The 25474-nt window shown below is 51.0% G+C and overlaps 1 protein-coding gene across 6 annotated transcripts in view; it reads left to right on the top strand.

Annotated features, from left to right (window-relative positions):
* Positions 1-25474, top strand: part of LOC147635707 (uncharacterized) — a 143910-nt gene that overhangs the window by 91548 nt on the left and 26888 nt on the right. For all 6 annotated transcript variants that reach the window (XM_086803105.1, XM_086803104.1, XM_086803103.1 and 3 more), the window contains one exon: positions 19309-19419. In XM_086803105.1, the coding sequence (XP_086659231.1) occupies positions 19309-19419 (111 nt within the window). The remainder of the gene's footprint in view (positions 1-19308; positions 19420-25474) is intronic.

Below are 25474 nucleotides of genomic sequence, written 5' to 3'. Positions count from 1 at the left end.
ACCCTCTCCGACTCTCCTGCAAACTGTAGGATGAGGGCTGGCTTGCGTGTTGAGTCTTTCCCGGCTCTCCATGCTTTGGTGAAGGGGAGAGGGTGCTCTTCCTTGTAGCCAAGCTTCATGCATAGAACCTATCCATCCTTCTCGGGAGTGGAGTCGGGTGTCTCGGCTATACCTGTGACTCGAATGTTGAGGCGACGGGCATGCCTCATCTTCTCCTCCTCAATGGTGGTGTGAATGATTTGGTTTTCTTCCCTTGGAGTCTCCTCCCTCACTTCTTTACGGATGTTCTTCTTCACCACCTCAACCCATCCTGATTGCTTGGCTTCGAGCTTTCCCTCCATGTCCTTTGTGATCTCCTTGGAGATCTCTTCTTTGATGGCCGTGAGAGTGTTGTCAATGATCTCCCCTTCTTCCTTCTCAGTATTCTTGATGGCTACCATTTCCACTTTCAATGCACTCACCTCCTCCTTGAGTGCCGTGTTCTCTTTTTTTTTTTTTTTTTTCCCCCCCCCGAGAAAAGATCCTTTCATTAGTTATATAAAAATGCTCGTAGGGCTACAAAAGATCTCTCCTGCTCCTAAGAGAGAGAAGAGCAGCGAATACATCATGGCAGCCCGGGAGACTCTCCCTAGGTGCTGCAAAATACAAGCATCAGTATAAAGAACTGAGCGGCTAAATCATACAATAGGGGGGGGGAAGAGCCAAACAGGTGGCCTGTAGTGCCAACGGGGGGATCCCGTGTGTAAGGTGTAGAACGGGCCACAGCGCCAAGTGGTGTGAAAGGCCTGGCGCCGTAAGATCGCCTCATCCGAGTCTCCCCGGATGCGGTCGTACTGTCCTCACAGGGTGTGGATCAACTCCTGCCAAATCCCCCGAACAGTCTCTGCTGGTGGCTCCAATCTCCCCTCAAAGGCCGTAAAGCACCGGGCCCTCCAGGTGAACCAGATGGTGAGGCTGCTGAGGAGCTCCCATCGTAAATCCCTCTCCTGTGTCCAGCTGGCGGACGAGAAATCCGGTGCCGGAACCAGGCGAGGCTGGCCCCTAATAAATCTGATGGCCTGACTGCCCTGCTCCATCTCATAGCCCATAGCAGGCCCTGACGAAGTCGACCAAGCAGCGGCACCCCACGTAAACATACCCTCTGGAGAGAGGGGGGCCAGAATACGTAGCATCCGCAGCCAAATCTGCTGTGCCTGAGGGCAGTCCCAAAGGCAATGTCTCTGTGTCTCCACAGGGTGGCCGCATCGGACGCAGGCCGCCGGAAGACCGCTGTAAACAAGCCAAGTGCCAACTGCTGAGCCCCTGTGGTGGGCGACTAGCCACTGAAAAGCCGAGATCCTGCGGGCCTGCCGACTAGCCCAGAGCCGAGCCCAGAAATCCTCCAGGAACTCCTGTGAGAGTCCCTGCAATCGCCAATGCCCCGCTGCCGCTGGAGAAACCGTCCTCCTCGCCGTCAAAATATGCCGTCCCAGCCGAACAGTATACTGGAAAAAGGTGATCTCTGTGGCCTCAAGGGATGCATAAGGATCATGCCACTCGTACTCCCCGGGGTCCCACTGTAGCCGGGCCAAGGGGCGCGCTGCATATGCCCATATGCGCCAATCCGGGAGCACATCAGCAGGGTCGGGGTCAATATGCCACTTCCGAGAAGCGGCAGCCACTACCCGAATCCTCTGAAAGGTGCACTCTGCAACCAAAGGCGACTCCACCTCCACTCTCTGGAGTCTGCCCTCATCCTGAATCTCATAGTAGAGGCATCTGCCATCCTCAGTGCTAGCTCTGACAGCAATCAGGATCTCCAACTGTGTAAAGGCTCCCATCCACCGTGGAGCCACTGGCTCGAGAGGTGTGAACCACTCCTCTGTGAGTGCCTCTCGAATATCATCCCTCATAATTAACCCCCCTCTGAAGTGACTCAGCCTCTCCACCTGGATCTCCTCTGGTAGACTGCAGAAAGCCTGCCAGTCTCCAAAACTACGAGCTGGGCCTGCCGCTAAAGGTCCCCAGGCTAGACGAGGCCGAGAACCCAGCATATGACCCTGCTCCGTACGAACCGCTGGGCTCCAGATGAGCGGCTGCCTGGCCCGCTCCTCCACACAAGGAGGAGGCCGCTGAGAGAGCCCCGGTCTCAGCAGCTCCCAAGCTCTCAAGATACTCAAAGCAAATCTGTCCTCCCATCCTCTACTGAGGCCTGTCCTCCTCATCTCTATGAAGATCCAGCGAATCTCTGGTGCCCAAGTACCCCCTGCAGGGGGCGCCTGAGCCTGCACAGTCGCTGCAAGAGGAGCTCTTTCCAAGGCTCAGCGCCTGGAAGCAACCCCCGAACAATAAGCTTCCCCAATAAGGCTCTACTCTGATCGACTGGATCTATAATGCCCAAACCGCCCTGAGCCAGCGGAAGTGTAATAACTGCCCATGCAACCTTTGCCCGAGCTGGCTGACCGTCCCGCCCAGACCATAGAAAGTTCCTGATCAGCCTCTGTACCTGGCTGATGCAAGAGCTCGAGAAAATCCAGCAAGACGTAATGTACCACATGGTCGCTAACAGCACCTGATTTGCCACCACCACCCTCCCAGCCAAGGATAGTCGAGCTGTACTCCAATACAATAGCTTCTTCCGAATGCTCAGAAGAAGCGGGGCAATCTGCTGCTCAGGTGACAAATCGAGGCCAATCTGGCATCCCAAATACCGCACTGCTGTGCCTGGAGGAATCTATCTAAAACCGGGGTCCGGGCTCCATGCCGGAGTGGGAGCACTACTGATCCAAAAGGCCACTGTCTTGCGCCAATTGATCAATGCTCCCGAAAGCTGCACTAAAAACTTGGAGCGACTGCTCAGCCCGAATAAGATTGGCCTCTTGGCCATGCAAAAATAAGCCCGTGTCGTCTGCAAACTCAGCATCAAGCAAATCCTCCCCCCGGACTAGGAGCTGAAGTCCTCTCAAACCAACCTCCTCTGCCGTCAAATACATACTCATAGCCTCCGCAAAGAAGAGAAAAAGGAAAGGGGCGAGAGGACACCCCTGACGGACTGATCTGGTCAGCTCAAAACTCGGCCCCCGTCCTCCTGCAATCAGCACCTGGCTGCGAGCTGTGGAATACAGAGCTGCCACCCCTAGCTCAAAGCCCAGGCGAAGCATAGTGCCCTCTAAGAATCCCCAATCAACTCTATCGTATGCCTTCTCAAAATCGAGAAGCATCACGACCAAGTCCTCGCCAAGAAATCTAGCTCGGGCCGTCGCCTCCCAGAAAGTAAAGATGTTGTCAAGGATACTGCGCTCCTTGACAAATCCTGTCTGAGTAGCATGAATCAACTCCCCCAGGAAGGGCTGGATCCTCAAACTCAAGGCCTTTGCTAAGACCTTGTAGACAGTATTGAGGATCGTAATAGGCCTCCAATGCTGAATGTCATCTGATACTCCCTCCCCCTTGGGGATAAGATAGATCAAGCCCTCTGAAAAGCTCTGCGGCATCACCCCAGTGTCCAAAACATGCTGAAAGCCCCTGCGGAGGCCTGGCCCCAAAAGGTCCCAATAGCGCATAAAAAAGGCCGGCGTCAGTCCGTCCTCCCCTGGGCAACTATGTCGCGGCAGGACCCTCAAGGCCTCGGCAAGCTCAATCTCTGACAGAGGCGCACCTAGAACTGTACGCATATGGTCTGTGACCCTCCTCTGCACATGGGCCCACACAGTCTGTCTGCAAACATCTCGATCCTCAGTGGCTGGCTCCGCTGAAAGCAGGTCACTATAAAAATGCAGTGACAATGGCTCTGATCTCCCCGAGCTCAGTAGCTACCGATCCATCCGGTCTACCAAGCTGGCGGACTCCTGCTCGCGCATGACGGGGTCCAGTGATCTCAAAAAACTCCCCAGTCACTCTATCACCAAGCTGCGTCCACTGAGAGGCCTGACGACGATAGTAAAACTCATGTCTCTGCTCCTCTACCTCTCTAACCTCCTGGCGTGCCTGGCTCAGCTGGGACGCCACCCACTCACATGCAGGCTGCTGCTCCTGAAGGCGCTGTAGCGAAGCAAGGCTGCATCTCAGCCGTTGCTCCCGCTCGCGAATCTCTCCCAGTCGAGTCAAAGCTGCAGCGTGTAGAAAAGAGCTAAGATCAATGAGTCCCTGGGCACACTGGCCCGCTGCATCCTGGTCAGACCAGTGACTATCATGCCAGATCCTCTCAATGTCCTCAGCGAGACTGGGATCTGCAAGTACCCTCTCTGGGATCCTCAACTGCAAGCTGGGCTCCCGTGTCCCCTCCTCCAATGTCAATATAACTGGCGCATGATCTGAAAATGAGGTGCCAGCGAGAATGCCGACGGAGCCCCCTCGCTCCCCTAACCAATCGCCCACATAAAAGCGATCAATCCGTGATAGATTAGTCCCTCCCTGCCGGCGATCCGACCGAGAGAAACTAAGACTGTCCTGAGACCGGGAGAAAGCCCCATGCTGCCATGCATCAGTGATCCTCAGTGACATGCAAAACCGGTCCCAAGCTGCAAGCTCCGTGCCGTGCACTGTAACATGACTGCCTCCCACCCTATCTGCCGGGTCCTCAAGCATGTTGAAGTCTCCCCCAACACACCAATGTGCGGCCTCTGGCAATGCATCTGTAACCTGAGTCCAGAACTCTGCTCTGGCACTAGCATGATTGGGCGCATAGATGTTGAGCACACCCAATAGCTCATCATGCATCCTCAGAATGACATACTGTGCTCTACCAGGCACAATGATCCCTCGATCCACAATGGCCTGCCGCCATACATCTGCAATAACCATGCATACTCCTCCCTGTCCACCCAAAGGACCAAACCCTGCAGACCAAAAAGTGTCCCATCTACCAGGCATCACCGAACCATATCTCCGGATCCTGCTCTCACCCAAGTGGTGCTCCTGCATCATCAAAATGTCAATGCTGCCACCAACCAGGCATCTCTGAAGCTCCTGCCTCAAGCAACCTCGATAGCGTATAAAGTGTGCTCCGCCAAGGCCCTGTACATTCCATGAGATGATCCTCATGGATGCTCTGCTGAGGTGGATGCTGTCTCAGCCGTACGGCGGGCCTTCGCAAGCGGCTTGGATGGAGAGTAGTCCCCATCCGAACGGCTGCGAATCTGCCCACCCGGTGTACTGCAAGAATCCCGGATCAGGCGCCAGTGGCTGTGGCCCATGGCGACTGCCTCCTGCTCTGACAGAGAAACCTCGTGTATACTCACATATCCAGGGTCGCGTGCCAAGTCTGCCACTATGCGCACGACCAAATGCCGAATCCCTGAGGTATCCACAACTCCCGAGATCCAAGAAAAAATGAGCCAACTCCCAAAGTCGGCCTATCACATCTGTCACCTCCAGATCGCTCATGTGAGAAAACTCAACTGCCTGAGTCTTCAAAGTGCTGAGAGCGAGCTCTAGAGTCCACTCCCGATCACAAGGTCCACATAGAGGGAACGAGAAGGCCACCGCTGAGTCTAGTGCCTCCTCCCCGCGGGCCGAAGGTATCACTACATGAACTCGAATGGGTGCTGGCTCATGGGGGCCCTCTACTCCAAAAAGCCGTGTGAAGGTATAATCAAAGGCCTCCGAGCGTTGTCTAATGCCAAGGCGACTCAGCCGACTGCGAATAGATGAAATCCGTGAGGCCCTACTCGGCATAGGTCTCCTCTGTGATGCTCGAGCGAGGTCAGTGCTCAGCGCTCTCCGGACTGCAGGTGAGCGCCAGGGAACTGCCAGGGTCTCCCGGGAAGGTGAGGCGGGCGGAGGGGGAGGAGGGGGAGGCGAGGGAGGTGGAGAGGGAGCCGCTGCCGAAACCGGAGCGGGGGCGGGAGGAGGCGATGGTGGAAGCGAGGCGGTGGGAGGGGACGGGGGTGGGGGGGGTGAAGGAGGGGGAGCTGGCATCTCCTGGTCCTCGGTCGCTGCAGGGGTCTCCTCCTGAAGAGGAGCAAAGCTGTTCCTCACGGGAACCCAGTGAGGCTGAGACTGTGGGCTGCTGCTGCAGCGGTCTCTGGGCGTGCTGCTGTGGCTGTCTCCCTCGGCGGCGCCCCTGTCCAGGCTGCCACTCCGAGGTCTTTGTGGCCTGAGCAGGTGTCCCTGAGGCAGCCTGCCGAGCCGAATCTGTGGGTGGGCCATCAGTAGCCTGCTGCTGTGGTGAGGGTCGAGGTCTCCTGCGGGGGCAGGCCTTGGCCAGATGACCGACCTGCCTGCAAATGAAGCACTGGTTCGGGAGCCCCGAGAACTCCACTCTCTGATCTATCCACCCCCCCCCCCCTATCCTAGGTAGCTGAATGACCTTAGGAAGGGGGGAGATGTCAGACACCAACACTCTGACCGAAGGTAGCCCAGCTGCTCTGGCCACCACTGAAGCTGGTGAGGGGCCCGTCTCTAGTACCGAGCCCACCAATGCTCCGAGCCTGGAGAGGAGCGGAAGATACTCCCGACGGAGACCAAGGAAACAAACTGTGATATGGAAGAGGCGCTCTCCCTGCTCCGCCGCTGCTGGGTCAAATCCATGCTGCCAAGGTCTGAAGAAAGCCCGAGCACCCCTGATGTCCAGAGGACTCATGGCAAGGACCTTGGCAACGCTCTGGGCGGCCTCGAACTCGATCTGATAATGGCCCCGGCCCAGGAGCTGTACATCCAGGATCTTGCCCACATCTGCAAGAAGGCGAGCCTGAAGAAGATCCCTGATCTCCCCTCTGCTGGGGCGAGTGCCGACTATACGGCAGATGGTGGAATGAGCCTGGAGGCGTTCCACCTCTGCGGTGAGGCTCGCTTCCTCTTCCGGCGAAAGAGAAAGCCTGATGGGGATGTCCTCGGGGGCGGGCGAGGGGGCTGCGGATGAGTCCCTCTGAGACGAGGCGGGAGGAGTCTCCATCAGAGTCTGAAGCTCAGGCGAAGGCGAGGCGAAAGCAGAAAACCTGCAAGAAACGGGCTGCACACAAAGAGGCGGAAGACCGGATGAAAATGAAGAAAAACAAAACCCCCTGGGGGTGAAAAACAGCACGAAAGAGGAGGGAGGGGGCGAAAACGAAGGAGAAGCCCTGAGGGGGGGGCGGCAACAACGCGAAAGGGAGGGGAGGCGGGGCGCTGCTGAAGGGAGGCGGGCGCGAACAGGCGAAGAGGTGGGGGGCGAACAGGCGACAAAGGGAGGGGGGGCGAACAGGCGAAGAGGGGGGGGGGGGGCGAACAGACGAAGAGGCTAGGAGGGGGGGACGAGATGGCGAGGAGGGGGGAGGCGCAGCAGCGAGGAAGGAGGGGGCGCAACGGCGAGAAGAAGGGGGCGATGGCAGGCGGGGGGTGGAAGGAAGGGACGCGAGGGAGGGAAGGCGAAGGGCGCGCAGTGCAGGGTGGAGGCGGGAGCTTCAGCGAGCTACGAGCTTCAGAAAAATCCTGAATTCATTGCTCTTTGCCTCAGTTGATGTTGTTCCTAGGGGTATGAGTGCCGTGTTCTCTTGTTCGAGGTCATGACTTCTTACAGGCCTCTCAAAGCCTAGCCTCTGCTCTGTGTGATATTAGTGACTTTTATCACACATGTGCCTTGTCTAAGAGGCAAGAGGCCTTGGACTTAGAAAGGGCTAATAGACGTAGATTGGCTGCCTTGCAGAAAGAGCACGAGAAACATCCTCATGCTCAATGGGTGTTAGAGCAGAACTTATCACTCTCTTGAGCAGCGTGCAGAGTACCGTTGTCATGCCCAGGAATCCTTTTGGACACAGATGGGTGGCAGATGTAACAAACATTTTCTTTTTGCTTCTCATTGCCCATCTCATGCCAGAGATAGTGTCAGGCAGTTGCAGGATTCACATGGCACTCTTCACTCAGATCCTCTTATGGTTAGACAGATTGCCACCGATTTCTATTCCCAGCTTCTTAGTGCTGAGCCGCATTCTGATTTGAGACACAGAGCTCAGCGGAAGGTTTGGAATGCATTGCCACATTTGATCACCGAGGAGATGTGTGCCACTCTGGATGTCCCTTTTTCTATGTAGGAGTTCTGTCATGCTCTTCATGCTGTACCTCATGGTAAGTGTCCAGGGGAGGATGGCCTCTCCTTTGTTTTTTTTCATTACTTTTTGGGATGAGATTGCGGCTGAGATCACATCGGCTTTGCATGAGATGTGGGACACAGATTCTATGCCTTTGAGGGGCTTATTTATCTTATTCCTAAGAGCGGGGATAAAACATTGATTGAACAGTGGAGACCTATCACCTTACTTGCGACTGCCTATAAGATTCTTGCTAAGGCAGTGAATCGCCATGGATCAGCACCCCATGTACGCATCCCTGATCATTTGTTTTCAGATGCAGAGCTATCGCGTCATATGCTTGATATTTGGAGATCTCATGACTTCTTACAGGCCTCTCAAAGCCTGGCCTCTGCTCTCTATGATATTAGTGACTTTTATCACACATGTGCCTTGTCTAAGAGGCAAGAGGCCTTGGACTTAGAAAGGGCTATTAGACGTAGATTGGCTGCCTTGCAGAAAGAGCACGAGAAACATCCTCATGCTCAATGGGTGTTAGAGCAAAACTTATCACTCTCTTGAGCAGCGCGCAGAGTACCGTTGTCATGCCCAGGAATCCTTTTGGACACAGATGGGTGGCAGATGTAACAAACATTTCTTTGCTTCTCACGGCCCATCTCATGCCAGAGATAGTGTCAGGCAGTTGTAGGATTCACATGGCACTCTTCACTCAGATCCTCTCATGGTTAGACAGATTGCCACGGATTTCTATTGCCAGCTTCTTAGTGCTGAGCCGCATTCTGATCTGAGACACACGGCACAGAGGAAGGTTTGGAATGCATTGCCACATTTGATCACCGAGGAGATGTGTGCCGCTCTGGATGCCCCTTTTTCTATGCAAGAGTTCAGTCATGCTCTGAGCAATCAGCCCTTAGCCATTCTGCTCTTGGATTTTGAGAAGGCTTATGATAGAGTGGATTGGGACTTCCTTGAGGGTACTCTTAGTCATATGGGCTCCTCTCAGAGATGAATCAAGGGAGTTTCATGCATGTATCGTGATGCCCACAGTAGAGTTCTTGCTTGCGGCGGTAGAGGAGAGCGGTTTCAGATTTCTCGCTCAGTACGACAGGGCTGCCCATTAGCCCCTTTATTATATATCATGGTTGCGGAGGCCATGAGCATCTTTCTCCGCTCCACTGCTGGTATTTCAGGATTGAGGTTGCCTCTTCGTAGTCATGAGGAGTTGGTTGACTCTGAGTTAGCGGATGACACAGCCCTGTTTTTGGAGGCTTCACATATATGCTTATGTTCCTTCCGGGTAGCACTAGAGGAGTTCTGTTTGGTAGCAGGGGCACTTATTAATTGGCACAAATCTGTTGGTTTTTGGGTTAGTGATTCAGAGAGAGTTGATTGGGGTGCAAAGCTTGGTTTCACTTGGATTAGGAGAGGATGCATTGCTAGATATTTGGGATGCCAAGTTGGGATTGATATTTCTCCTGCACAGCAGTTTGCTCCGGTACTTATGCGTATCTGGAAGAAGCTCCTCCATTGGATCTCCAAGAGATTAGATTTAGCCTCCAGAGCTTTGGTGGCTAATCAGGTTTTACTTGCCTCAGCTTGGTTTATTGCCCCTTGTTGGTGCTTCTCTCGTGTGTGCATTGACCAATTGCTGAGATTGATCCGCAATTTTCTCTAGTCGGGCTTGGATGGCACCTCAGACACTCGTGCCAGGGTAGCTTGGCTCACAGTTATTCAGCCCAAACGAGAGGGGGGCTTGAATATTATCGATCCGGATGTTCAGTGCAGGGCGTTGCTTTGCAAACTTGTGGTTAGAGGTTTTCTACCAGGCACTGAGCCTTGGAAGGATTTTTTCTTGTCTCAAATTTCGAGATGTACACCCACGGTCGGGAGAGATTGGATGCCCAGCACACGTTTTTTGTTCACAGAGGCTGATATTAGAGCACCATCTTCCCCTCTTATTGCAGCCATTGTCAGAGCATGGAGAAGCATGAGATATTTTTTGCGACAAAGGCTTCCTAGGTCTTTGGACGATGCTGACCGACAACTTATTATGTGGAACGAGTTCATTAGGGATGAGGCTTGTCGGCCACTTTGTGCATCTCGTTATATGCAATGGTCATGATGGGAGAGATGCACATACACAGTTCTTGCTCGGAAGACCTTTAAGAGTCTTCCGGAGGATCGGAGAGTTGCATCCACACAGCACCTTAGGGGCTCTCGCATTTGTATTGATCAGATTGATGCAGCTATTCCGCATGAGTGGCTTTCTGGGACCTTTCACGGAGACTATCATTCGAGTTGGCTGGGAGTTTTTTCGAGGATAGGCATACCTCTGCAGGTCATTGCTCTCCCGGGCCAGGAGGATACAGATTGCCTCATTTATTCTATCATGCCTGTTGGGAGATTGAGGACATGTAGTATGGAGGAGATCATCCCAAAGACTAGGCTTAGTCCAGTGAGGATTGTTGGTCGCTCGGGGAAGCACTGGTTCATTGACCCTTCTTCTTAGATAGTGACCTTCGATCCTTTGAAAAGCCTGCAAATTCTGAGTCTGTACAACATTGTCTATGGGGATGCAGCATTGCACAGCAGATTGGGGGTCTCGTAGCCCAACTTATGGACAAATTAAGTGGCCGAGCCATGCATGTGACTTGGGGGGCAGTTGCTTGGCTCTCGCAGCTGCTTGGCTTGACACCAGTTGGGAGATTGTTGCCAGTATTATAGCATGTCAGATCTGGAGAGCTAGATGCCCGGAGGCTATTGAGGGTGTCCAGATTTTAGGGGGTTAGTGCATTAGTACTATATGGGATGATATCATTCACACTCTTATGGCTACTTGGGCTCACATTCAGGGGCCCTCTCGTTTTGCGCAGGCGAAGTGTATGATATTTATGCGGGAATGAGACCATGGCATCTTCTTTTCCTCTAGTACCACAAGTCTTACATGGCATCATGATGCTCCTCAGTGGTTGAAATCACCTTACATATTGGGGTGATTCTATTCTTTTCCGGCTTATAGCTGTGATTGTTGTATGTTTTTCTCATACTTAATAGAAGTCTCTATCTGAAAAAAAAAATAAAAAAAATCTTGGTGTATTTTAAGTGTATTGATTAGCATTGTGTTCAACCAAGTTACATTGGTATCAGAGCATTCGGTTCTCTTTCACTTCTATTGTGAAAGACGATCACCGTGAACACTAGCTATCTCTACACTTAGAACACTTTGAACACTATGGACAGCCATACAGTGAATGTTGGAGATGCTAACACAAGAGGCGGGAACAATGAAATGCATGCCTCCAATGCTTTACAGGATCAACAAACTCATGTGGTGCACAATAGGGAACATGAATATGTGGGACAACCGTCCCGTGGCAAAGAGAAGATACAGGAAGAGGAGTCCGTAGTCTTGAGGGCTGAACTTACTCGTATGCAGGCTCTTTTCATGCACAACAAGAAGAATTGAAGCTCTACCGCCGCGAGGATCCATTGGTACATGACCGTTTGAAAGCCAAGAAAGCTGAATCTTATATGGATCATGCAATCGCAATGATTGCTCAAGAGTTGCACATGCAACCGCGGGATGCAACACGTGCATACTTGGCTCGTACTGAGGATGCCTATGCAGAAAAGGCAACCATTCCGCATGTCTTGGAATCCCCAAAGGTGCCCGAACAAGAACTTACGTCTAAGAGGATGAATCTCCATGCTCATCGACGACTTCACGCCATGCAGGAGTACCTTATGAAGCCCGTGAAGGATACATTGTTTATGACATTGGTCAAAATGTATGTCAAATGCCATTTCTTGTTCGGATGGTATGGGCAGCGGAAGGCGAAATAAATCCCACTCATCAAAGACAATATCCCGAGACGAACAAAGACTTTGTTCGATTTTGGATCAAAAACTTTGTAAGCCTTTGATTCAAACAGTGAATGCATATATACAAAAGTTTTGGAAAGTGCTTTTGGAGGTGTCTCCATTTATGCATGTCATCGAGGTAGAAAGGAAGAGAAGCCCCATGGAAGATTGTAATTCACCAATACAATAGGCCAGTAGACCATGATGTGGACTCGAATCCAAATGGGTTAACACCATCCAAGCCCAAGCTAGGATGTAAGTGTCGGGGCTCATCTTTAAACTCTAGCCATTGATGCTCCACATATTTCCACACCAGTGAATTAGCTATGATTCTCATGATTCCATCAGTTGAGCGATGAGTTGCATGCCATGTCATGAGTTTTGCAATCCCCTTACATTTAAACATGTGTTGGATGCAAGGAATGATAGGAAAGTGTCTCAAACATGTTTGATGATTGTGCAACTGAGAACTTCATATCTACACAGATGGCAGCTACTTTGGGTATTGAAGTGGAGGACATGGGTCCTCAAATTGAAGCAGGGGTTGCCTTTGTTGGTAGAGAAGTGCAGGTCATGCCTTTTATTGACAAGTTATGCATACACATTCAAGGCTATGTGGATCATGAGGATTTTCTTGTGGCGCCTTTGAATGGTTGTGATGTATTGCTTGGAAAGCCTTGGCATACACGCATTGATCCGTGCAAGGCTTACAAGACCAACAGGATCACCTTCATGCATAAAGGCCGAGAGCATGTAATTGATGTTGGTGAGAGGGTGATGCCATTCCCCTTGTATCTCATGAGTCACGTACAAATTAAGAAAGTAATGAAAAAGAGTGTTTTTGCGTGCTTGTTTTTGTATGGGATTATGTTGAGGAAAATAATGTACATGTGAGCACTCTTAGTAATGATAGACTGAAATTCTTGCTGATGAGCTACCAAATGAGTTGCCACCCGTACGACCGGAAGATCATCACATTGATCTTGTGTCGGGTAGCTCACTACCTAATAGGCCAGCCTATCGTGTAAGTGCATCCCAAAAAGAGAAGATCATGTGTCAGGTAGCTCACTACCTAATAGGCCAGCCTATCGTGTAAGTGCATCCCAAAAAGAGAAGATCATGAAGCAGGTAAATGAGCTTCTTGAGAAGGGTTTGGTTCAGCCAAGGTCTTTCCCATACTATTTGCCCGTCCTCTTGGTTCAAAAGAAGGATGGATCCTTTTGTATGTGCGCGATTATAGAGCTTTGAATAAGCTTACCATCAAGAATTCCGATTACATGCATAGACGACATCCTTGACAAGTTGGATGGATCGGCATGCTTTAGTCGAATTGATCTCAAGAGTGGGTATCATCAAGTGCGTGTAGTGCCTGAAGATATACACAAAACTGCTTTCAGGATAGCATTTGGGCTCTATGAATATCTTGTTATGCCTTTTGGTCTTACGAATGCCCCGGCTACATTCAATAGAATGATGGATCGTATATTTCGTGGTACAGGAAATTTACAAGTGTCTTCTCTGATGACATCCTAGTCTTCTCGAAGACCGAAGAAGAGCATAGAGCTCATTTGGCTATTGTTTTTGAAGATTGATGCAATTCGGAATTGGCCCGAATTGAGTTCGGTGTATGAGATTCGTAGTTTTCTTGGATTATGCTCTTACTACCGCAGGTTCATTTGCCACTTTGCATGGATTGCTTCTGCATGATTTGACAAAGAAGAAGGACATATTCAAATGGACTAATGTAGAGAGGGATGCATTCTTGGATTCGTAGTTTTCTTGGATTATGCTCTTACTACCGCAGGTTCATTTGCCACTTTGCATGGATTGCTTCTGCATGATTTGACAAAGAAGAAGGACATATTCAAATGGACTAATGTAGAGAGGGATGCATTCCTCAAATTGAAAGATGCAACTACTTATGGTCCAATGTTGATCATTCCGGATTTGCAAAAGCCTTTTAGTGTGGAATGTGATGCATCTGGAAATTGCATAGGAGCTGTCCTAAATCAAGGACATGCCGTGGCTTATGAGAGCCGTAGATTACATGATGCAGAGCTATCTCTTGGCATTTATGAGAGCTCTTGGCTGTAATTCATGCACTTACTATATGGAAACGTTACCTTCTTGGGACTGATTTCACTATGAAAACAGATCACCAGAGTTTGAGGTATTTTTTAACCCAAACTAAATTGTCAGAGAGAAGCATATGAGGATGGCTAGATCACATCCCAAGAAAGAAGAATGTAGTGGTAGATGCATTGTCCACAAAAGCCGTATGTAGCAGCTAGCTCGGTTGCCTCTCATGGGGACTTGTCTGCCATGCGTGATTTGTATCATACGGATGCTGATTTTGCCACTATTTGGGCTGATTTGATGTCTGGTCATGCACATGCCTCTTATGTGATCAAAGAGGGTTATCTCATGAAAGATAATTGCCTATGTGTGGTGTCTGACATGATGCAAAAGGTTTTGGATGAGTGCCATGCTCCTCCATATGCTGGTAATAGAGGCATAATGCCTACTATGCACATGATTGAGTGGTATTTCTTTTGGCCACGTATACGGAAGGACATAGAGGCACATGTACGTGCATGTATCACTTGTCAAAAGGTGAAATTTGATAGGCAAAAGGCACCAGGTTTGCTTCAGCCATTGCCTATTCCCACACAGGCATGAGAAAGTATTACAATGGATTTCATTATGGACTTGCCATGGATCCAACAGGGTAATGATGCAATTTGGACAGATTTGGAAGCAAGCTTACTTCTTGCCGTTCAAAAAGACCATCAAAGCTGAGCATATGGTTAAAATATATCTTGCACAAGTGTTCAAGCATCAATGAGAGAATCCCAAAGTTAAAAAAGACATCGTTAGGTACTTGCTGCTCGTTGAAGCTTCCTCCCCCCCCCCCCCTGCTCGCGCTACCGCCTTCACGCACACCCCCCTCCCCGCCCTTGCGACTGCTCCCCCCCGCTTGCCCCGTCCTCTCCGACCTCGTGACTGCTCTCCCCGCTTGGTTCTCTCGCGCCCCCCCGCCCCTTCTCTTTCGCGTCCACCGCCCCCTGCCCGCCTGCCCCGTCTCCTTCGCGCCCCTTGCTCTCTCCCCTTCCTCCGCGACCCACCCCCCCCCTCCCCCCGCCCTCTCCCCCCCCCCCTTTTCGCGTTTCCTCCGGCCCTCCCCTTGCCCTTTCGCCGCCTCTGCCTTACGCCCCTCCCCCTCACTTTTTTTTTCCCGCCCCCCTCTGTTTTCAGCCCCTTCCCCTCTGTCTCCCCCCTCCCCCTCTGTCTTCCGCCTTTCCTCCCTCCGCCCCTCCCCGCTCCACCTTTTGTGTAGCTCGGTTCTTGCAAGACACTCCGTTTTCGCTTCGCCTTCGACTAAGCTTCAGACACTAATGGAGGTTCCTCCCACCCCACCTCAGAGGGACTCGCCGGCAGCCCCCTCGCCCGCCCCTGAGGATACCCCCATCAGGCTTTCTCTTTCGCCAGAAGAGGAAGCGAGCCTCGCCGGAGAGGTGGAACGCCTCCAGGCACATTCCACCATCTGCCATATAGTCGACATTCGCCCCAGCAGAGGGGAGATCCGGGATCTTCTCCAGGCCCGCCTTCTTGCAGATGTGGGCAAGATCCTGGACGTTCAGTTACTGGGCTGTGGACACTACCAGATTGAGTTCGAGACAGCCCAGAGCGTGGCCCAGGTCCTAGCCATGAGTCCCCTTGACATCAGGGGCGCTGGCCCTGGCAGTACCCTGGCGCTCACCTGCAGTCCGGCGGGCATTGAGCACCGACCTTGCTCGAGCACCGCAGAGGAGACCTACCATGCCGATTCGGGCCTCACGGATATCCTCTATCCGCAGTCAGCTGAGTAGTCTCGACACTAGACAGCGCTCGGAGGCTTTTGACTACTCCTTCACACGGCTTTTTGGAGCGGAGGGCCCCCATGAGCGAGCACCCATCAGAGTTCATGTGGTGATACCTCCGGCCGAGGGGAGGAGGCACTTGATTCAGCGGTGGCTTCTCCTTCCCTCTCTGTGGCACTAGCAACCGGGAGTGGACTCTGGATCTCGCTCTTAGCGTTTTGAAGACTCAGGCAGTTGAGTTTTCTCACCATGTAAGCGATCTGGAGATGACAGACGTGATAGGCCGACTCTGGGAGTTGGCTCATTACTTTGATACCGGGAGTGCGGATGCCTCCGGGATTCGACATTTGGTGGTTCGCATAGTGGCAGACCTAGCCGGCAACCCTGGTTATGTATGCATACACGAGGTTGCTCTCTCTGAGCGGGAGGCAGTCGCCATGGGACAGAGCCACTGGCGCCTGATCCGAGATGCTTGCAGCACAACTGGTGGGCTGGTGGGCAGATTCGTAGCCGCTCGGATGGGGACTATTCTCCATCCAAGCTGCTTGCGAAGGCCCGCCGTATGGCTGAGACAGCGTCCACCTCAGCAGGTCATCCACGAGGATCATCTCATGGAACGTACAGGGCCTTGGCGGCGCACACACTGTCTGGTATCGTGGTTGCTTGAGGCAGGAGCTTCAGAGATGCCTGGTTGGGGGCAATATTGATATTCTGATGATGCACGAGCACCATTTGAGTGAGAGCAGGACTCGGAGATATGGTTTAGTGATGCCTGGTAAATGGGACACATTTTGGTCTGTAGGGTTTGGACCCTTGGGTGGATAGGGAGGAGTATGTATGGTCATTGCGGATGTATGGCGGTAGGCCATTGTGGATCGCGGGGTCATTGTGCCTGGCAGAGCACAATATGTTATTCTGAGGATGCACGATGAGCTCTTGGGCGTGCTCAATGTCTATGCGCCCAACCATGCTAGTGCGAGAGCAGAATTCTGGACCCTTGTTACAGATGCATTGCCCGAGGCCGCACATTGGTGTGTCGGGGGAGACTTCAACATGCTTGAGAACCCGGCCGATAGGGTGGGAGGCAGTCATGTTACAGTGCACGGCACGGAGCTTGCAGCTTGGGAGTGCTTTTGCATGACACTGCGGATCACTGATGCATGGCAGCATGAGGCTTTCTCCCGCTCTCAGGACAGTCTTAGTTTTTCTTGGTCGGATCGCCGGCAAGGAGGGACTAATCTATCTTGGATTGATCGCTTCTATGTGGGCGACAGGTTCGGGGAGCGTGGGGGCTCCGTTGGCATTCTCGCTGGCACCTCTTTTTTAGACTATGCGCCAGTTATTTTGACACTTAAGGAGAGGACACGGGAGACCAGCTTGCAGTTTTGAGGATCCCAGAGAGGATACTTACAGATCCCAGTCTTTTTGAGGACATTGAGAGGATATGGCATGATAGCCACAGCTCTGACCTGGATGCAGCAGGCCAGTGTGCCCAGGGACTCATCGAGCTCAGCTCTCTTTTGCACGCTGTCGCCTTGACACGGCTGGGAGAGACACGAGAGCAGGAGCGTCGCTTGAGACGTAGCCTTGCTTCGCTCCAACGCCTTCAGGAGCAGCAGCCTACATGTGAGTGGGTGGCGTCCCAGCTGAGCCAGGCACGCCAGGAGGTTAGAGAGGCAGAGGAGCAGAGACATGAGTTCTACTATCATCGCCAGGCCTCTCAGTGGACGCAGCTTGGTGATAGAGTGACTGGGGAGTTCTTTGAGATTACCGGACCCCACCATGCTCGAGCAGGAGTACGCCAGCTCAGGCGGCAGGACGGATCGTTAGCCACTGAGCCTGGGGAGATTAGAGCCATTGCCACTGAGTTCTATAGAGACCTGCTTTCAACGGAGCCAGCCACGGAGGCACGTGATGCTTGCAGACAGACTCTGTGGGCCCATGTGCAAAGGAGGGTCACAGATCGTATGCGTACAGTTCTGGGTGAGCCTCTTTCAGAGGATGAGCTTGTTGAGGCTTTGAGGGTCCTTCCGCGCCATAGTTGCCCTGGGGAGGATGGATTGACGCTTGCCTTTTTTATGCGCTATTGGGATCTTTTGGGGCCAGGCCTCCGCAGGGGTTTTCAGTATATTTTGGACACTGGGGTGATGCCGCAGAGCTTTTCAGAGGGCTTGATCTTTCTTATCCCCAAGGGGGAGGGAGTGTCAGATGATATTCGGCATTGGAGACCTTTTACGATCCTCAATACTGTCTACAAGGTCCTGGCAAAGGCCTTGAGTTTGAGGACCCAGCCCTTCCTTGGGGAGCTGATTCATGCTACCCAGACAGGATTCGTCAAGGAGCGCAGTATCCTTGACAACATTTTCACCTCCTGGGAGGCGACGGCCCGAGCTAGATTTCTCGGTGAGGACCTGGTCATGATGCTTCTCGATTTTGAGAAGGCATACGATAGAGTCGATTGGGGTTTCTTAGAGGGCACCATGCTTCGCCTGGGTTTTGAGCCAGTCTGGATTCGAGGAGTGGCGGCTCTATATTCCACAGCTCGTAGCCAGGTGCTGATGGCAGGAGGATGGGGGACGAGTTTTGAGTTGACCAGATCAGTCCGTCAGGGGTGCCCTCTCGCCCCGTTTCTTTTTCTCTTCTTTGCTGAGGCTATGAGCATGTATCTGACAGCAGAGGAGGTTGGTTTGAGAGGACTCCAGCTCCCAGTCCAGGGTGAGGACGTGCTCGATTCTGAGTTTGCTGATGACACGGGATTGTTTTTGCATGGCTAGGAGGTCAATCTTCAGAGGGCAGAGCAATCGCTACAGGTTTTTGGTGCAGCTTCGGGAGCATTGATCAATTGGCGCAAGACAGTGGCTTTTTGGATCAGTAGCGCTCCCGCTCCGGCATGGAGCCCAGACCCGGGTTTTAGATGGATTCCTCCTGGCACAGCAGTGCGGTATTTGGGATGCCAGATTGGACTTGATTTGTGACCTAAGCAGCAGATCGCCTTGCTTCTTCTGAGCATTCGGAAGAAGCTTTTGTATTGGAGTACAACTCGGCTATCCTTGGCTGGGAGGGTGGTGGTGACAAATCAAGTGCTTTTAGCGACCATGTGGTACATCACGTCTGTGCAGACCTCGTGCTGGTTGGCAGCTATTACATAAAGTCGTTGCAAGTTTGCAGTGGTGGCCCCACCATTCGCATCTTTCAAGATTCGAGCCACGGCTGGGAGCCGGGTGCCTCAAGAGTCAAGGCACAAATGCTGAGCCATGCGTACGTTCATTGAAGCTGGTTTCCAGCTGAGCAAGTGTGTTGAAGCACCTTCCCATCCACATATTGTGAGGCATGTTTTCTCTCTAATGCATGGGTAATTTCAAAAGATTAATTCTGATCAATGGGGCTTGGAACGCTGACCTAAAACTTTTCTGTTTACCTCAGAAGGAACTATAGCAGAATTATGTTTTTAGGAGTTATGTATTCTTACTACAGGCACAGGCACATGCATTTTTTGTGTCTGGATGGATTCATTATTAGTTTGTTAACAGTTTGATGATCTAAAGTAAAGTGTGTCACTTTTCTACTCCTTATAACATGAAAGACATTTGTGATTTGAGCAGGCATATTTGAAGACTCAGAATAAAGAGGAGTCTCGAGATTTAGAATGGCTTCGCCGGGCTAATTGTTGGCGACTTTGGCAAGAGAGAGGGCTTTCTGTGAAGGAGATATCTGTAAGTTATTGCATTTCTAGATTAATTTATCAGATGAAAGGTCGGTGTATCCCACATGTACGCGACATGGGCATCCTGCTTGGATGTCTCAAAATGAATTACCCTGATCGAAGACATTTGAGTTTGGAGAGTGAAGGGGAAATTTTTTTTTGAAATGGCTGAATGTCGACCAAATCTCAATTACCAAGTATGAAAGGGAAAGATTGGTAATTTTGCAGCATAGGCGTTGTAAACCCCAAGTAAAAAAGTACTTCCAATGATATGGGGTACGATTTGGCATTTGAGTATAACACGGTCTTTCTTATTGACACTCGGTGCATTAGAAATATGAGTCTAATGTATCTGTTTGTATCTATGATAGATCTATTTTCTCTCCGTGTTCCCCTCCAAAGAAATTTCAAACGGGAGGTTTACTGGTATATCTCTCTCATTTCTAACAAATGCATGGCTAGTCATTCAGCTTTGACCTCATGAAACTACTCTCATCAGTCAGCCTTGTTGAGTTTACATGGTGCTTGAGAGAGAAAGAAAGAAAGAAAGAAAGTTATATTAACGTCTACGGAAGACCCCAAGGGCCTATGAGACCAAAAGTAATACAATGGTACCATGGATATACTGAGCCATGGAAAACTGAAAGAATAAGTAAAATGAAAACATCTGACAGTACATGTGATCAACAGATGATCTTGTGTAGAGTGAGATATGCTGTGATCAGCTAATGACGATACCCGCCTTAGCCAGAACCGATTTGATGGTGGAGTGAATGTTAGGCCTCTGTGATGGGAGTGTGTCATGTCGGCGGAGAACCTCACGAATCTATCTCTGTGTGGTGGAGGGACCTGATGCTTTGGGTCGGGGACGTCTGGCTCGCAGAATGGATCGGGCTCTCTCGCTAAGAACTCCTCTGGGGCGTGGGTACGGGGTTCCGATGTGGATGTGTGTACCACAAAGAAATCTATGATGGCTCTTTGTGAGATGTCTTGTTGGAGCCAGGGCTCTCTCTCAGCATGCTGCCGCAACACTACAGCCCTATGTTGTCCGATTTCCATCAAGTACATGCCCAAGCACCTCTGATCCTCAAACTGTATCGTCCGAATCCCTCTCAGAAGATGTAGTGGAATCTCCCCCATATCTCATAGTAAGCCGGCAACTGAACATATAATGTGCCTCATCCTCTACTGCTCCTGTGGTGCATACTGTGCGTGTCCTCCCCTCATGTGGGATATCCTCAGCTCTGCTAGCCTCTACTTTGAGGCAGTGGGAGGATACCCTGAGCTGGCCGATCATGATACACATAGTAGCATGTGACGTGTGTATCTGTATGAATCCCGGGATTTCAAAGAATCCATCCTCAGAGAGTCTGTGATCTCTATAGAACTCACTCTTTTTACCAATCTCTGATGGAGACACCCATGTGTGGTGTATGTGTAGCCCGAGTAGATCTAACTGGATGATCTGGTTGATATCCTCGTGAGAGATCAAGGTAGGGGGAATCCAGGCTATACTGAAACGGGGGGAGACGGTCCATCTGAATGCCATGTGCATGAAACCACTCGACTACCTCAGAGTACCATGCATGTGTCAGTAATGGTGGTGGCCGTGTCGCTAAAGAGGAGGGCAGTCCAACTCATCTCAATCGCTCCCTCTCCCTCTCGCTGTATAAGTGCATAGAGGAGGTGATCTCTATCAAGCGTGTATACATGCTGAATATAAGTGATAGTCTGAAAAAGGGCATTTGTAACCAGTGGGGCCACCCCAAACTTTGCATGTAGAATGTGATGTGGTACAGATGACTTACTCTTGATCATGCGTGACAACATCATCAGTTGTAGCCTCTCTATGCTCCTCTAGTGATCCTTTCCTAGGCCTGGCCCACAGAAGGCTGCACCATACATAGCTGCTGTTCGTACTAGAGTATCAAAGAGCCAGCACTGAGTGTGAGGTTCTTGGGTGCCTGGAAACATTGTCTCTCCATACGGGCTAGGGAGGCATGCCCCCTCGCAAGTCGGTCAGTGGTAGCTGTGGTGTAGAACAAAGGGCCTGTAAAAGGGACTCCTGGATATACATACTTCTGCACAATCTCCACTGGGCATCTCTGTATATCAAAGAAAATCTTGAGGCCACTGCAGAAGCTGTCTTGAAGACCATAACCTTGGATTTTACCCAAATTGACTGTAAGTTCTCTCATCCTGCAAAATCTGTCCAATGCATTTAAGTGTTTCTGTAAACCCTTGGCTGAATCTAAGATCAAGACAATGTTGTCAGCATATAGCAATATGGGCACTACTGTCTGAGCCAATGGTGAATCTCTACCTCCGAAACTATCCACAAATACTGCGATCTCATCAATATATAGGCCAAAGAGTGTAGGTGAGAGTGGGCAGCCTTGCTTAACCCCAATAGCGCTACATGTATCTCCCAAGGTCCCACGAGGTGCACGTACTCGGCCGAGTACTACCTCATATAGTGCCATCACACCCCATATCATCTCATGTGAGAACTGGAGCTCTTGCAATCGTCTTATGAGGCGGGCCGCGGGATCGAGGGACGGAGTCAAAGGCTTCGTGGAAATCCACAAAGCAGCAATACACATGTCTCTTTGATGACCTCGCCTCTATGATAGCCCGTAAAGTAAAGATATGGTCTAGTGTGGAGAAGTTTCTCCTAAAGAGTATGGTCCTGATCCTCTGTTGTAGTCTCTGTCGGCGTCGAGATGGGCCTCTCAGCTTGGGGCGCCTGGACCGCCCGAGCTCTATAGCCCGATCAATCAGTGTACCTCTGGTGCGGCTATACTGTGGGGCTAGCTGCAATGCTTGCTGGCCTGACTGCTCAATCTTTGGTCGAAAGAAGTCTGTAATCTGCCTCTGTAGGTGTCTCTCCCTCTCTGATCCCCTCCCTCTCAAGAGACCCTCTCTATGTCTACGCAGCTCCAGCAAGTATAATCCGAGGCATCTCTGATCCTGGTATCTCATGACTCTGGAAAGTGGTCTGAAACCCTCTCTGAACAGGTAGTGCAAACGGCCTCGTATCTCATAATATACTGGACAGTGACATATGTAATGTAACTCTGTCTCTGGCTCCATCTGGCACAACTGATAAATCCTGGCCTCAGCTGGTACTCCTCTGAATCTGCCAGTCTCAATCTCTAGCTGGTGTGAGGATGTGGGCATCTGACCAATAGCACACCGTACCCCATGAGAAAGATGAGTATCCATGTAGCTGGGTCTAATCACAAACCCATCCTCCGTGAGTTGGAGAAGATGATCTCTATAGAAAGACATCTTCGTACCAAGCTCGTGTGTCGGATGTATCCATGTCCTCCTAGTGTCCAGCTGAGTCAAGTCTTGCCTGATAAGTGTGGTAATCTCTGCCTGTGTGAGAGAGAGGTAGGGTGCATCCAGGGAGTACTGAAATGGAGGTAGCCTGTCCATACTAAAGCCATGCAGTTGGAACCAAGCTGTCATCTGTGCATACCAACATGATCCGTCTCCCTGTGATGCCAACTATCGTGAAGACTCCAGGAGTAAGCGAGCATATCTGTCTCTAGGGAGAGCCCAAGTGCTATGTATAAAGGAGACTGATCGAGTGAGTGCCTCTACTACCAATGGGGGGACAGCCATCTCTGCACGGATAATATCATGTGGTACGGAGGCCTTCGCCCTAATCATCCGGGAAACCAAGGGCCTCTCCATACATCTCCATCCATCAGTGCTACCAGCTCGGCTATGGTGATCCACTGAGGGTCCCCATATCTCCACTCCATACAGCATGGCTAAAGTGACCAAAGTGTCAAAGAGCCAGAGCTTTGTTCGAGGTTCCTGAAACTGAACCTGCAAACACATCCTCTCTAGTCTCCCCAATGCTGCATAAGCTCTGGTCAATCTGGTCTCCGCTGCTCTCCTCAAGGAAAATAGTGGGCCACTAAAAACCACACCAAGGTAAGTATATGCATCTGTATACTCCACTGTCTCTTGACCATATGTAAAGGTGGGTACTGACCTCCTAACCCACTGTGCTGTGGTGTTAAACACCATTACCTTGGTTTTACCAAGGTTAACAGACAATCCACTGTCCTGTGCAAACGTGTGCAATGCATCCAAATGACGCTGCATCCCCTCTGGAGAATCTGAGATCAGCACAATATCATCAGCATACAATAACAGCGGAATCCATGTCCGTGCTAGCTGTGCTCCTCTGTCACCCTCGCGCTCTACATAGTCCGAAACGTCATTCACATACATCCCAAATAAGGTGGGAGAAAGGGGGCAGCCTTGCTTAATAGTGGAGTGAACCATCTCAGATATACCTTGAGTAGTACGTACCTGCCCCACAACTGTCCTGCATAAAGCCATGATTCCCCAAATCAGCTGTGGGGGCACTCCCATCTCCTGTAGTCTACGCATGAGTCTGGCTCTCGGTACTGTGTCAAAAGCTTCGCGGAAATCCACAAAGCAACAATAAATCCTCCTGTCATATAATCTGCCCTCCTCAATAATAGCTCTGAGTGTCAAGATATGGTCAAGAGTGGAGAAACCTCTTCTGAACCCTGCCTGCTTTGATGCACGTATGCCCTCTCTCTGCCCATCTACTCAACTCCTGCTCAAGAATAGATGCATATAATCTAGCGAATGTGTGACCAATCATGATGGTACGATAATTCCCAGGAAGCATGGGATCCCCTGACTTGAAGATAGGCACAATCGTGGACATATTCCAAGTCTTAGGAAAACCCTCACACATGGCTCGGTTAAACATCATAGCAATAAGCTCTGCAAGCATATCTCTGGTATGAATAAAGTGCTCTGCTACCAAACCATCATGATCATATGATCTCCCAGTCCTCATCCTGTCAATAGCTTTCCTTACCATCTCAGCAGTAAAGAAAGCACATGTTTCTGGGCATGGCTCCGATGGGTCTGGCAGGGGTTGCTGTCCTAGTGCTGTGTACACGGATGCTGCATACTCACCCCAAATCTCTGTGGAGGTAATGGCTGGTGATGGTGAATGCTCATGGAATAGTCTCCGTGCCTCGCCCGAGTCCGGACTCATAAATAACTGATACAAATCCCTCTGTAACTGAGCAAGATAAGCCCTCTTCTTCCATCGCACTAGGCGCCGGAAGGTAATCCGTGACTGTCTGTGAGTGGTAACACCCATGAGCACCTCTCTCTGTAATCTGATCCTCATCTCTCTGCACTCCTCATCATACCAGCTGTTCTGGGGCATGTTCCCAGATCGTCTCCGTGTACGCTGACTATGGGGATATGCCTCTGATGGTGCAGCATGAAGCGTCTCTATCAATATCTGAGTGAGCTTATCTAATGGCCGTCCCGGCTCCTCGGCACATAAGTGTCTGTATACCTCATCCGCGTACACGGTGTCAGTCTCCCTCGTAAAGGTATAACGAGTGTGTGTGGAGACCTGTCCCAATGGAGCTGTGTTGAACTGAAATGTGAGAGTGAAGGACAAGATAGCATGATCCAGGCTGAGCCATAACATAGTCCACTGTACTAGCACCATGCCGATGTGGAAAGCTAGTGAAACCGCCCGCTATCGAGAATCTCTGTAGGCCATTCAGGATGGCCAATCCATGTGCAGTCCCCATGTCTATCAAATACTGCCCATACACATTATGTTCCTCATCCTGTGAGAGTCTGGATAGGCCCATATCCCTAACATCAAGCTCCCTCAACATCTCCTCTGAGGTATCATAAAATACTGTCTGGTTATGGGCGGTCCTGGCATTGAAGTCCCCCAGGAGAATGATGTCACCATCCCTGGAGAACTCCCAAATGTCATCATCCAAAATAGAAAAGGGAGACTGCCGATTTGTCACCTGAGCAGCAGATTGCCCCGCTTCTTCTGAGCATTCGGAAGAAGCTATTGTATTGGAGTACAGCTCGACTATCCTTGGCTGGGAGGGTGGTGGTGGCAAATCAGGTGCTGTTAGCGACCATGTGGTACATTACGTCTTGCTAGATTTTCTCGAGCTCTTGCATCAGCCAGGTACAGAGGCTGATCAGGAACTTTCTGTGGTCTGGGCGGGACGGTCAGC

The sequence above is a fragment of the Cibotium barometz genome, chromosome 9 (genome assembly GCF_041138505.1).
Source record: "Cibotium barometz isolate CiBa-2024 chromosome 9, ASM4113850v1, whole genome shotgun sequence".
NCBI lineage: Eukaryota > Viridiplantae > Streptophyta > Polypodiopsida > Cyatheales > Cibotiaceae > Cibotium > Cibotium barometz.
Note: the sequence above shows the minus strand (reverse complement) of the source record. Positions and strands in the feature narration are given on the sequence as shown.